The following is a 14,149-nucleotide window of genomic DNA, read 5'->3' as shown; positions in this document are numbered from 1 at the left end:
TGGGACTTTTTATTTTCTTGGATTTTTAAGGCATTAAGGCATTTCGGGGACTTTTTATTTTTTTGGATTTTTTCACGATGGTAAGGCATGTTTTGGGTGATTTTTGAAATATTCATAAAAAATACGTTTTGGAGTTTTAAACACAAAATAATCACTTGGCAGCATGTTTTAGGACCTAATCTTGCATTTTAAGGCATTTCGGGGACTTTTTATTTTTTATGGATTTTTTCACGATGGTAAGGCTATAGTAAGGCATGTTTTTGGTGATATTTTGAAATATTCAGATAAAATATTTTTTATAGTTTTAAACACAAAATAATCACTTGGCAGCATGTTTTAGGACCTAATCTTGCATTTTAAGGCATTTTAAGAAATATTCATGAAAAATACTTTTTGGACTTTAAAACACAAAATAATCACTTGGCAGCATGTTTTAGGACCTAATCTTGCATTTTAAGGCATTTCTGGGACTTTTTATTTTGTTGGATTTTTAAGGCATTAAGGCATTTCGGGGACTTTTTATTTTTTTGGATTTTTTCACGATGGTAAGGCATGTTTTGGGTGATTTTTGAAATATTCATAAAAAATACGTTTTGGAGTTTTAAACACAAAATAATCCCATGGGAGCATGTTTTAGGACCTAATCTTGCATTTTAGTGCATTTCGGGGACTTTTTTTTTTTTGGATTTTTTCACGTTGGTAAGGCTATAGTAAGGCATGTTTTGGGTGATTTTTGAAATATTCATATAAAATATTTTTTGGAGTTTTAAACACAAAATATTCACTTGGCAGCATGTTTTAGGATATAATATTGCATTTTAAGGCATTTCGGGGACTTTTTATTTTTTATGGATTTTTTCACGATGGTAAGGCTATAGTAAGGCATGTTTTTGGTGATATTTTGAAATATTCAGATAAAATATTTTTTATAGTTTTAAACACAAAATAATCACTTGGCAGCATGTTTTAGTACCTAATCTTGCATTTTAAGGCATTTCTGGGACTTTTTATTTTGTTGGATTTTTAAGGCATTAAGGCATTTCGGGGACTTTTTATTTTTTATGGATTTTTTCACGATGGTAAGGCTATAGTAAGGCATGTTTTGGGTGATTTTTGAAATATTCATATAAAATATTTTTTGGAGTTTTAAACACAAAATAATCCCATGGGAGCATGTTTTAGGACCTAATCTTGCATTTTAAGGCATTTTAAGAAATATTCATGAAAAATACTTTTTGGACTTTGAAACACAAAATAATCAATTGGCAGCATGTTTTAGTACCTAATCTTGCATTTTAAGGCATTTCTGGGACTTTTTATTTTGTTGGATTTTTAAGGCATTAAGGCATTTCGGGGACTTTTTATTTTTTTGGATTTTTTCGTGACAGTGGTGATATTTTGAAATATAATATATATAATATAATCATCCAAAACCATGAGTGAGGGGTCCAAAAAGTATTTTGTATGAATATTTCAAAAATCACTGAAAAGTCCCCAAAATGCACTAAAATGCAAGATTATGTCCTAAAACATGCTGCCAAGTGAATATTTTGTGTTTAAAAGTCCAAAAAGTATTTTATATGAATATTTCAAAAATCACCCAAATCACCACTATTCTATATAAATACAAGACAAGCTTGAATCTCCTTCACACACATACACACATGAGTTGTTCTGCACCTTTTTCAGTTGGAGTCCTCTTGACTGCTGCTGCTCTTCTGTTCAGAGATGAAATTGCAGAGCCAGACCATGTTGCTTTGTAGACTGGGCTCTACGATTTTCTGCAGGGGTCTCTGGGATGGGTCAACATTCTAACAGGCCTCCATGAGCTGCCGGCACTCCTCGTTGAAACTGGACAAACACTCTGGTCTGGCACCTGAAGCAAAAAGGATCAACTCAAATTTCAAATGAGGGGATTGAAACCCAAAGGTCTGGATGTCCACAGAGTTGTCATACTTCTCTGTTAGAAGAACACACTGTTTTATATTACTGAGAAAGAAAGATTGATGGTTAAAACTTATATATTGAAAAATCATGTTACAACCTATAAGCTGGAGGACAGGTTTAAAAAATAAAAAGGGTTAGTGTTAAAATTATTCTGACAGATGGTGATGCAAACATTGTTTAATCTTTGAAATCTAAATTTTTTTAAGACTATTATTAGAAAATATTAGTATATTATCTATGTATTTTAAAGCAGATTAGTGCATTTTTATTCATTTTTGAGGCTTTTTCAGGAAATTATTAGTATAACATATTACTGTTATGACGTACCAAAAAGAAAAAAAAATTAACTATAAACATTTTATTTTTATGAACCTCTTGATCCCAGAATGGAGAAATTCAGGGCAACATCAGGGCAATGGTGTTGTGGTTGGAACTGTAAGCAACTACAGGGAGCTAGGAACTGGACTAAACCAGTGGTTCTCCACTAACACCAAGTAATGTCATATTTTGTAAAGAATCACAATCAATAACATCTAATAACACAAAGTTCAAAAAGAGAAAATAAAGGTAAACTTGTGACATCATCACTTGAAACTTGTGAATTACTCCCGTATGATGGGTCCCACCTGTCATGTTTCTGTTGCCCACTGGTGGGGACCGCCCCACTCTTTGAGAAGCACTGGACTGAACTAACCTTTCATGATGATGAACATCATGGCAATGGGAAAGGTGAGTCTTTGTCATCTGTCTGTCTGCTGCTGCAAATCTGTCTGATTACTTTTTTGTTTTTGGTTGCTCTAAATTTAGTTTTAAAAATTGGAATAAGGTTCATACTCAAAAAACTATTATCTTCTAATTGATTATCTATGGGGAACTTTCTGGGTAATTTAATCTGTAGGCCTTTAGTATGTGGCTGGATTTTAGGTACTAGTATCTTGTAGGTTGTAGGTGTTGCTGGGTTTTTTCCACTCATGAAATCTTTATATCAGAGAGCATGTGTGAACTTGGGTGGGCACAACTTCAAAACATTTATGCAGACTACGACCCTGCAAGCAGCAGCAGCAGCAGCAATGATCTCATTTGTCAGAGAAGAAGGTTGCAGGTGGGGCGTGGTTTGATATCTAACTGAATTATCTCTCAGCAAACTCGGAACACCACCACAACCACTCGTTTAATACCTTTTGTCTTTTTTGTGATGTTAAAAATGGACCAAAATCAGATGCAGATCCAGGTCATTCTGCTGATTCTGTTCTTTTATCAGAGTAAGTCCATGTGTTCTCTGTCTTTCAGCAGCTGTAATGTTTTCTTTTCTCCTATTGTTTTCTTATTCAGAGTTTGGAAAATAGTCCTTGTCATTGATATTAACATTATTAGCACATATGATTGTTAAAAAAAAACTATCTTGTAAACTGTCAAATGAATACTAATATCATTTTCAGGTAGAAGCCCTCTGTATACTGTGTTATAGGAGCATATGTTTTTTCAGCCACCAAACTGTTCAATTTCATTTTTGACAATTTAATTAATGTTTTTGATGATCAAATACCTACACTTTTAAAACCCAGATCAGTGACTTCATAGTGTTTTGTTACAGTTAAAGCGAAGTGAAAGTGAAGTGAAAGTACTATAAATGTTCATACAATTTATTATAAACATTTACATTTTCTATACCGCTGGCAGGTTTTTCCAAATTTTAGTCTCCAAAACCTCACAACAGAATGTTTAGCCTACACAAACAATCTTTCTGGGGTTTTTTTGTTTTTTTTAATGATTTGCTATAGTAAAACATATGGTTAAGAAAATGTGTTATTCGAGCCATCATACCAACTGCTTGGAGGAAATATGTACTTTCTTTTTACGTTATCATTTAACTGTCACAAATTCAGGGTGCTGTGTTTTTAGCCAGATTAAAAAAAAACAACAACAAAAACTGGACACTTGACCTAAAATTCTTACTTTAATATATATATATATATATATATGTATATATATATATATATATTAGTAGGCTGCCCCAGTTTTTCTATTTTAATTGTAAAGAGCAAGTTCTGCAGTTCTATTTCAGTAAAGAAATAGTGGAGTAATGTTCCTGAAATTTAAATAATCAATTTTTTTAAATGCCTATAATTTAGAATTTAGGCCTGTGATTGGAATGACATTAACAAAAAACCTAAACTTACATTTTGCCTTAGTAAGATTTAAACTGTTTCTGTCTAATTGGAGAACAAGTTATTGTTGTTTTAAAACATTTTAAAATATTTTTTAAAGTAACTTCTTGCTTCCCCCTGGTTAGCTTGGCGTCTTTTATTTTCTTTTTTGATAAAGTCATATGCCTTCTCACAGGAAAAGCATTTGGCTCAAAGTTAAACGACTACTTTACTGCAGTTTGAACATTAAGTCTTTTTCTTCGCTTTTGCTCAGGACGTCAACCGTTTGTTTTCCGTTGTTTTATTTGTGTTCCTTTATTTCTGTTTCAGTGCCGGGTTTTTTTTGTTTTTTGTTTTTTGTAGTGGATTCAAATTTATATCACTGCCTTTGTTTCGTTAAATCTGTTCCAGACATACCTGCAGTGGTCAGCAACAAAGAGGTGAGAGAGGGAGATAGAGTTGAAATCCAATGTGAACCTTCTGAGGTGGGAACCATGGTCATCTGGTTCCGAGTTTTGGATAATTCTGGCATGGAGTACATTGGGTCTTTTTCCAAAGATGGCGTTAGGAAGGCCACGCCGACAGCCCTGTCTACTAGTTTCGGTGTGACAAACATGAACAAAAATGTCCTCACACTGAATTCGTTCAAAGCTAAAGAAGACGCCGGTGTTTACGGCTGTGCGGGCCTTAAGAGCAACGAGCTGAAGTTTGGCCGAGTGACCAGACTGAGTGGAGGTGGGATCATTGTTCTGGTGATTCGCTTAAACTCCACGAAGGGTTTTAATGTCACTGATGTCTCTTTGGTTCCTGTTTTAGTGAAGAAAAAGGTTGAAGAAGTAACGTCTGTAATGGTGGCCAGAACAGCTCCACCGAATCTACCAGCCACAACCACCGCCTGTGTTTGTGAGAGCCCCAGAGGTAACAGGCAGAACTGCAGCTTACGTTCCAATTTTCCGAGACTGGTCTGAATCAGTTGATTGGTTTGGTTCCTGTAATTGTCTCAGTTCTACTTTGATGACACTAGGAATGATCGTTAGATTTATCTATAAATAACACAATCAGTTATCTGTCACAGATCATATTTTTCCTCTGACATTTTTTGTTTCTGACTTCCTTTTAACAGTTTTTTGTGGCGACATAAGGGAAGAAACGCGTGTTTGTCAACGGGGGCTGTTTTTTCATCGCTCTTGTGCCCTCTTTTTCTTTACATTTTTTAAAAGATCATTTCTGGGGCAATTAATTCATATGAATGAATTAAATAATTATGATTCATCATTCATACACTCATCCTCATAATCCTGCTCAGGGTTATGTCGGCCGTAAAGCCAGACGCTCTGGACAGGTTTTGCGCCACTTTTTGCTTTTTTTTTTTTTTTTAATGTTTGAGGTTAACTTTGATATAGTTTTCAGTAATAAATCATTAAAAGAAATTAAACTATTTAAAACATTTTGGCTTCAATTTACAAGGTTACTTGTCTTAGTTTAAATTATGGATGCTTTAGCTGTATTTTCGTTAAAACATCGTGACTAATGGACTACTTTTTAGCTGACATTGTAGTTGTTTCTGTCACTTTTTGGTGTTACAAATTTTTATGCAGCACAAATTTTAGTTATCGTCGGGTTTTGTTATGGTTGTGATACAATTGTACTCTAATTATATTTATTGAACATATGCCACTAGGATCTGCGGTGACTAACGCACTCTTTTTGCTGCAGTTTTTGACCTCTCTCTGATGACATTGGATATTTTTGGCCAACTTAATACGTTTTTGGATTATACAATTATAGCATTTTTTATGCGGAACTGTTATTATATAAAGGTGTTTAAACTGTTCGTTGAAATCTAAGCTTTTTTTTTTTGAATGCTTTAACTTAGTTTTTTAACAACAGATTTTGATCAATTAAAACATTTTTTATCAAAGGTTTTGTTTTTCAGACATTACAGTATCTCCAATTTGAATTTTTGAGTTTTAATCTTCCCTATAAATGTGATACAAAGTTGAGGTTGCATTTTTTAAAAATCTTTGCTTTTGAAGTGCCTATTAATGCAGTAGTGGACAATGCAGTGTTATAAACACTTCAATTTCAACTTCAAATGTTCTAACGAGACCCTCCTCTGTAGAGGAGACCTCTCTGTTCCTGGAGTGCCCTCCAATAATTCTGGGTTCACTGGCTGGAACCTGTGGTCTCTTCATACTCCTCCTCATCATCACCATCCTCTACTGCAACCGTAAGTGCACTGTTCCATAACGAAAACATTTCATAAAAAAACTAAATAATAAATATATATATTTCCTTAGTGTGTTTTCACTTATTAATTTCTACTTTTACATTTAAAAATAAATAAATTTGATCTCGTACAATTTCTTACCTTGCAGATATGAGGACACGCAGATGCCCGCACCACCACAAGAAAAGGTCGATCTTTTGCTAAACTTGCCTCATTTTTTTTCTTCTCTTTTCCTACACTGTGAGTGATAAAACAGAAAAGTATGCATCCTGTACAGTGAGAAAAATATAAAAGTATTTTTAGGTAAGTATTCAGGTATTTTTCCACTTTATTTAAATAATAAATATTTGACTAAAGAAAGTGAAAATTCTTAGTAAAAACAAAGGTGTTTAGAAGGTTCTAGCTCTGCAGAAATGCAATTGGGAAAAACACTGTTTAACGTTGTTGAATATTTTTGGCCTTCAAAAAAATGCATTAAGTTTAATTTTTTTAAACCTTTTCTTTCTTTCTTTCTTTTTGCCTTTTGCAGACCACGGCAGATGCTTCCTGAAAAACAGATGATGACCAACCCACGCCATTAACACGAGGGTCAGACTCACTCACCTGGAATCACTTTACAGTGTTGGCTTCATTGATGTCATTTTACATTTGTCTAATCCCTTCCACAGAAGTTTTTTTTATTCTTGTAATTAGTAATTCTTATTACTGTAAATACTTAACTTTTTTTGTTCAAGTTTTCAGGTTTAACTTAATTTCTGTTGGCCAGTGTTTTGATATCATCATTTTCTTTTATTCAAATAAGGAAACTTTATGCTTTGAGTTAATAGAATATCATCTAATACCATGGTACAGTCTTGTGAAATATTAAAGTAATTTCACTGAATAATCAATAAATAATTTAGTTTTCAGACATTTATGACTTTCTTTTCTTTTGTAATTCTTTGAATTATTTTCTGCATAATTAAAACATCGTCCTCATATCTTGTATTTTAATAAATTCCTTGTGATTCTATGAATTTTGCTGTCATAATTCTAAGACTCCCTTCTTACATTGGTTTAAAACTATTTATATTGTAGTTCTAAATGATGTACTCTGTCGTAAACATGTTATTTTTAATTAGAAAATTATCACATGACCATATTTTATTTGTTTTTGAATGTAATGTTAGAACACTATACTTTAGGCTTACATACTTCAAAAGAATTACGATAGTATACGTGAACTACACCCACGAGTTGGTTTAAAAAGTTGGTCAAACAGACAAAATGACTCTTTTCTCAAAAGGATGTTTCTCTGCAGTGAGGAAGACACTTATATAAAAAAGAAGCGCTCAGACACACAGTAAAGCAGATTTGCCTTTGGAAAAACTCTCCACATATTTAATTATGTAAACGATGAGCAGTCCAAAAAACAAACAAGCTGAATACTAGTGTCTTAACATTTGACCACATAGTGATTCAAAATGAAGAAAAAAAAGAAAAAAGAAAAGATTTCTGCGTGTCTACATGAAAATTGCACAAACATCCCAATACTTACACCCAAACATACGTCCATGTGACCCCTCAGCAGCAGGACACAAACTCTCTGTCCCACATTAGTGTGAAGGTGGAAAAACTGTCAGACTCAACATCAAACACCTTCCTTTCTTCCTGTAGCATGCTTTGAAGTTTAGATGCATCAAAGTTCTCTCTCTCTCTCTCTTTCCCCTTCAGCGTATACCTCCACTCTACAGTTAGCAGCCTCTCCCTCTCTGTTTGTAAGAATCATCTCCACTATCTTTTGTCAACGTCTGTACAGATCAGCCACTGATCTTTGAAACAACTCAGTGTGAAACCATCTCTAATCCTGCAACAGTATTTAAGAAAACAACAGTTTGAGATCAATTAGTGGAAACTTTAGCTACGAATTTGTCAAGTTGACCTTCTAACCTTGAAAGTAACACAATGGTCAAATATTTTGTTTTATAATCTTACAGAAGTACTGATTGTGTGGCACGTATTAGTCCAACACCTTTAAAAGAACCTTAAACACATGACTCCGGCTTGGAGTTAAAAGTTGTTTCAAAAACCTTTAAAGGACACTTCCTTCAAGCCTTCAGTAACTGCGGGGCTGCTGTTTTACTTTCATTAATAAATTCTTTAAAATACATGATAATAATGTTTTTTTAATTTTGTTTTTCAAATTCAATCTTTGTTAAGCATCTACTTTTTTTTAAAATTTGCTAACCACAGATTTTTGTTCATGGGATTCTTGATGAACGACACCACGAACATTTTAATATTAAATCAGGCAGTGGCTGTGGATCAGCAGGCAGTGCAGCTGTCATACAACTGGAGGGTTGTGGGATAAATTCCAGGCTTGGTAGTTTACAGGTTGCCCCAGAGACGAGCCAACCTGTAGTGTAAAGTGCTTTGAGTGGACATCAGGACTAGAATATCCCTGCGTAGGTACAGACAGTTTGCCATTTCACTCTCTCTCTCCATACCTGTAGTTTTCTTCTTTGTCTCATCACTGTTCTAATATCAATACAATTTCAAAACATTCAAATCATAAACCAAAAACTCCGTATCCTTGAATATATGAGAAAGAAAGGTGTCTGTGAATTGACGTGTGCGAGAATCAACACAGCTATAAACAAACGTTTTGGGGCCACTTGTCCCAGTGGAGACCAAAACCTGGTCCTACTGAAACCTTCAGAGTTATTAGTTAGTGTAAAGACTGTATTTATGAAAGAAATTTGAAGTTAGACTTAGGGATTAGGGTTTGGTTTTAGTTACAAATACGATTGTGGTCAGGAAGTCAAAATAAAAAATGGCCAGTGAAAAAGTCCTGACACGGACGAGGCGTGTGTTTGTATCTGTGTGTAATGTAAGCAGGTGGAGTGCTGGGGCAGGTTTAAGTCCAGTACACGTTCTCAGCTATTTAGAAAAACCGAATCATTATCCAGAGTGCAGCTCTCTCGCTGGTGCTCTCCTGTGGCCTCAAGTACAAACTGCAGTGACAACCTAAAATCACATAAGATCACAGATCAGTCCTCAGGTTTGGTCTGTTATTTATTTCTTTCATTTCTTTAAACCAATTTACCACTGAGAATAAGAATTTCCCTACTTGAAAATGACATGACTTTTTATGAATACATTTTTTAGTCTCTTATTAGCCCTAATGTAACAATTATGTTGCTATTTATTTGAAAAAATTACATATAATACATAAAGTTATGTTATAATTACATTTGATTTTAAGATAATCAACAGTGAAATTTTTTCACATTATGTCTGTTTGGTATTTTAGCTATTCTATTTTATTTGCTTATTATATTAGCCCATATACTCTTGTTTTTTTTAACAGTTTTTTGATAAATATTGAATATTTCCAAAATAAAATCTAATTATCAGCTAAAATCAAATTTCACTTTGTAAAGATAAAGTAAATAATAAACAATCTATTCTGTTGACTAGTAAATTGTTTGTAGTAAATTATTAGAAACCAATAACTGAATCTAACATGTATTCCAACAGTCATTTCATATTATGAATAAAGGTTTGACAGCAGCTCACACCAGTAGAACTGACCTCACTTCAGTGGTCTAGCTTGTTGCAGACTTTGGCACAATGTCTGAGACTAGCTGAGATGATAGCTCATCAGTGGCAGACGGCGGCTCCTCTCTCTGCTGCTTCTGAAACAGAAGGTTGAACTTTTAAGAAGATCCTCGAGGGCAAAACAAAGAGCAGAAGCGCCAGCTCTTAACGTAATCACTGCACAGATTTGATGAGATTATGAGCAAAATGAAGCAGAGAGGAGAGTGCTTGACATGCAACTGTGTGCTATAAGCACGATCAGACGGCCGTCATTGATTCTGATTTCAGATTTGAGCTTCAGCTCAGTTAAACACACTCATTCCTCAGCCGGCTTCAGGTCTACATGCAGCAGACGTTTGCTTACTTTAGACTTTGACTTTGACTTTCTGGTGCCCTGTAACAACATAGACAACTTGTTTAAATGTCTCTGACCAGCGCTCAACACTGACCAGACAACACATTTCAGTTTCCCAGTTCAGCCTCAGGCCTGTTTTGGACTGAAAAGGTTAGGGTTAGGTTTAGAGCCCTAATTCTGGTATCCCAGTATGAAAACGCTGCTCTCCACTTCTAAAGCTTAAACCATCACTGGTTCGTCACGTCGTCTTACCCAGAATGTGAGCCGTATGTTTGAGTCACATTTGTTCATCTGGGGTCATGGAAAGGCTCAGCATAGAGCATGGTTTGAACATAACACACATGGTCCTCTGGACAATACAGGTTACACTGACTACACAGTATTTTCCTCTCTGCTCTGATTAAGGCCCAAACCCCACAGGTCAACAGAGATGACAACAAAGTTAGACTTAATATTAGGATTAACTAGAGTTTACTGTACACCTAAGTCGCAGGCAGTCGTTACCTTTGGTTTCTCTGCTTTTGGCTTTGACTCTAGGGCTGCTGGGAGAAGTGTTTCAGCCAGGGAGTCCAGAACTGGAGCAGCCATTGGCTAGAAAGATGAGTCCATCAGTTAGAAACAACTACTCCATTGTTCACTGTTGAATAGAATTTAAACTTTTTTTATACCTTCAGTGGCTCTGAGTCCAGTACAGGAGGCTCCAGCTTTACAGTGTCTGCAGCTGCAGTGACTGGTGCAGCTGAGGGCGGAAGAGCAGCAGAAAAATCACTGGACAGCAAGTCCAGGGCTTTGTTGTCATCCATGGTATTCTGTGAAATGAAAGAAAATGCACTGTCTCTGCAGCAGTTCATAGCATGTTGTCCCCTTGATTGTCTCACCTCACTCACCGTTGGTGTTTTGGGCTCTTTTGTCTTATCTTCCTCCAATTTCTGTAAAAGAAAATAAATATTTAAATGTCCTTAATGTGGCCAACAACAGTTTTTACTGGATTTTCTATTTTTCTATTTTGGTAAAACTGCATTCTCCCCTAAAATCAGAGCATTCAGACAGACAGTGACCTATGGTAATATTCAGCAGTAACGGTAAAAATCATTGTTGCCAGATCCTAGAAATCAGCTGTTTATTGTCCAAAAAATAAAATCCATCCACTTTACGAAATTTTCAGAGTGTTATTCTACCTTCAGGTCTTCTTCAGTGGGCCGGTACTCTGGAGGAAGTGTGTCATCTCTCTCGCCCATCTTTATCAACTTCTCCTCCATGATATCCTTCTCCTGTAGAATGTCAAAATGGAAGACATTATAGTTTTCTGTGAAAAAACATGAGACTACGACAAAACTTCTCTGCTCTTGGATCTTTCTGTCCACCTTGACGACATCTTTAGGAGGGACTGCTGGTGGCTGATGAGGAGCAGGTGTGATGTCCATCAACGTGTCAGACAAAGCGTCCAGAGCGCTGTCAGCTCCTGCTGCCAGCTGAACAGACAAACAAGCAAACATGAAGATGGATTTTTAAAGTGAGCTGTAACAACATTACACTTGAAGAGTGAAGTCCACAGCTGTGGTCACACAGGAAAAACAGTTTTTGTAACATCTATGTCAATAACGATCAAACAAAACACAAAATAGACAAGGTCCTTTTACACTCACTGACCTGTTGATCTGTTTCACTGGGAGCACAGACAGCAGACTTCACAGTCGGAGCTGCAGTAGAAGCTACAAAGTCTCCTGCTAAGACATCCAGAGCAGAATCTGCAGGAGTCTGAGGAACAGACAAATCAGCCGTACAGTGAGAAAACTTTGCAGCCATCAAGTATCATAATAGGGTTTTAACACTACAGCTGCACAGATTTACCTCTGCTGGAAGACGTACAGGGGTGACCAGAGGAGCTTTCACCTTTTCAGCTGCGGTGCAGGCCTGCAGTTAAAAGAGGGAAAAAAAGTAAACCATCAGGGTTCTTTTGAATTAAATCACAGCAGTAACTATTTGTTACTCTAACAGCAGCTCCACAGCCTGCTGTACCTGTGTAGAAGCTGAGGCTTTGTCCACAGGAGCCTGGACAGTAGGAGCTGCAGAGGGGCTCACAAAGTCTCCAGACAGAATGTCCAGAGCTTCGACTGTGTCCATCTTGGGCTGCAGGAGAAGTGAAGAATCAGTCATTATTTCAGAACTCCTGCAGAAGTCCTCTTCAAGTTTCAGTCCCAGTCTCACCTCTGGTTTAGGAGCAGGCAGCTTCTCCAGTTTCTCCTTATCAAACCTGTATTCTGGAGGAAGTGTGTCCTCCCTCTCTCCTACACGAACCCCCTCCTCTTCTTTCAGTTTGTTTTCCTTGGACAAGAGGAGAAAACATGAAATTAGAGATAAATTCAGAAATAAAATCAATGAATGATACAACAGGATTTCTGTTCCTCTGAAGTTTTGTTACGTACAGACACAATGTCCTCAGGTCTGAGTTTGGGGAGTTCAGGTTTTGGCAAATCTGTGGGCAAAGTATCCCCAAGAGCACTGAGAGCATCCAGAGACATGTCAGCCTGAAGACAGGAGGAAACATTGATCTTCAAATATTTGTGTTTCAGACAAAGTGAATAAGGACTGTAACAAGGACAAAGAAAAGAAAACACTGACCCCATCTACCTTTGGTTTGGAATCTGTGATGTCTTTCTTATCAGCAGGGGGGGCTGAAAATTCAACTTTCTGCAGCAGACAGCAGAGAGAATTACACACAAGGGGTTTTTCTAATGTAAACCGCAAAAGGTTGGGAAACACTGAACAAGTTTATACACAAAACTGGGTCTTCAATTCCTAAATATATTACAGTTTCAACTTCTTTTTTAGAAAGTGTACAAACGTTTCCATCAAAGACAAAGCTTTCCATTAATCAGAGTTTGACTTTGAGCTTGTTGGTCCGTACCTGAGCAGTGGATGATAGAACATCCTCCAGAGAAAAGTCATCAGATGTCTTTAGAACTGGTTCCTCAACAGGACAAGTGGGAAGAGGAGTCGGAGCAGGAAAATAACAGATGGGATGAGGAGGGCACACAGCGATGGGAGGAGCAGGGCATACAGCGATGGGAGGAACCTTTTCCTGCACACAGACATCACAAGGCAGATTTTGAATGACAACATTTTGTCTGGTACAAGATAAAGTATGGTCACAAATTTGGTTCAGGAAGAGCTGGGGGCTGTACCACAGGAGCCTGGACAGTAGGAGCTGCAGAGGAGCTCACAAAGTCTCCAGATAAAATATCCAGAGCATCACCCGTGTTCATAGGAGGCTGTCGAAGAATACAGTACATTCACTTTAGATTAAGTTTTAACATTACTGCTCAAAGAGGATCAGTGAGATTAGGTATGTCATCTGGACCAATAACCTTTCCACACTTCATTCTCCTCAAATCTGCCCTCACCTTCTACTTACTAACTCCCTGTACTTTCTGATTAATCTATTGTACTACTCTTTCCATCTTCTCAGCACACTCTCTCCACTAACTAGTACATTTCCCTCACTATCCTTAACCAACCTGACCTGCTGAAATGTTCTTTTCAGCTCTTTTCTCTGTTTAGCTAACCAGTACAAAACCTTTTTAACCGTCCAACCTTTCATACAACTCATCATGGTCCCTCGTCTCAGCCTCTCACCTAGCCTGACAGTTTTCCTGACTGTCCCTCTTCTTATGTATGATGTCCTGTACATCTGCATTCCACCAACAACTATCCTTCTTGGTTAGTTAAGTTAGACAAGAATAAAATGTTTTGATCAGTTACAGTTGGCCCCAGTCTCACCTCTGGTTTAGGAGCAGGCAGCTTCTCCAGTTTCTCCTTATCAAACCTGTATTCTGGAGGAAGTGTGTCCTCCCTCTCTCCTACACGAACCCCCTCCTCTTCTTTCAGTTT

General features: G+C 36.7%; 2 protein-coding genes across 2 annotated transcripts in view; one reads left to right on the top strand and one right to left on the bottom strand.

Annotated features, from left to right (window-relative positions):
- The first annotated feature begins 2,727 nt into the window (after positions 1–2,727).
- On the top strand, positions 2,728–7,822 carry cd8a (CD8a molecule). The gene is made up of 6 exons (XM_025059869.1): positions 2,728–3,209; positions 4,506–4,829; positions 4,911–5,012; positions 6,217–6,324; positions 6,473–6,512; positions 6,854–7,822. The coding sequence occupies exons 1-6, from the start codon at positions 3,143–3,145 to the stop codon at positions 6,903–6,905; spliced, it is 693 nt and encodes a 230-aa protein (XP_024915637.1). The 5' UTR covers positions 2,728–3,142; the 3' UTR covers positions 6,906–7,822.
- A 670-nt stretch (positions 7,823–8,492) lies between these two features.
- cast (calpastatin) overlaps positions 8,493–14,149 on the bottom strand; it is a 36,211-nt gene continuing 30,554 nt past the window's right edge. Inside the window, 17 exon segments of the mRNA XM_025060064.1 lie at positions 8,493–9,330; positions 9,898–10,001; positions 10,268–10,297; positions 10,763–10,849; positions 10,927–11,067; positions 11,146–11,187; positions 11,437–11,529; positions 11,623–11,730; positions 11,909–12,016; positions 12,110–12,172; positions 12,278–12,388; positions 12,467–12,583; positions 12,685–12,786; positions 12,881–12,949; positions 13,167–13,342; positions 13,419–13,530; positions 14,039–14,149. Coding sequence (XP_024915832.1) covers positions 9,912–10,001; positions 10,268–10,297; positions 10,763–10,849; positions 10,927–11,067; positions 11,146–11,187; positions 11,437–11,529; positions 11,623–11,730; positions 11,909–12,016; positions 12,110–12,172; positions 12,278–12,388; positions 12,467–12,583; positions 12,685–12,786; positions 12,881–12,949; positions 13,167–13,342; positions 13,419–13,530; positions 14,039–14,149 — 1,560 coding nt within the window. The 3' untranslated portion in view covers positions 8,493–9,330; positions 9,898–9,911.

Source organism: Cynoglossus semilaevis, chromosome 11 (assembly GCF_000523025.1).
Source record: "Cynoglossus semilaevis isolate Cse_v1.0 chromosome 11, Cse_v1.0, whole genome shotgun sequence".
Classification (NCBI taxonomy): domain Eukaryota; kingdom Metazoa; phylum Chordata; class Actinopteri; order Pleuronectiformes; family Cynoglossidae; genus Cynoglossus; species Cynoglossus semilaevis.
The sequence above is the reverse complement of the archived record's forward strand: the minus strand, read 5'-3'. Positions and strand labels throughout refer to the sequence as shown.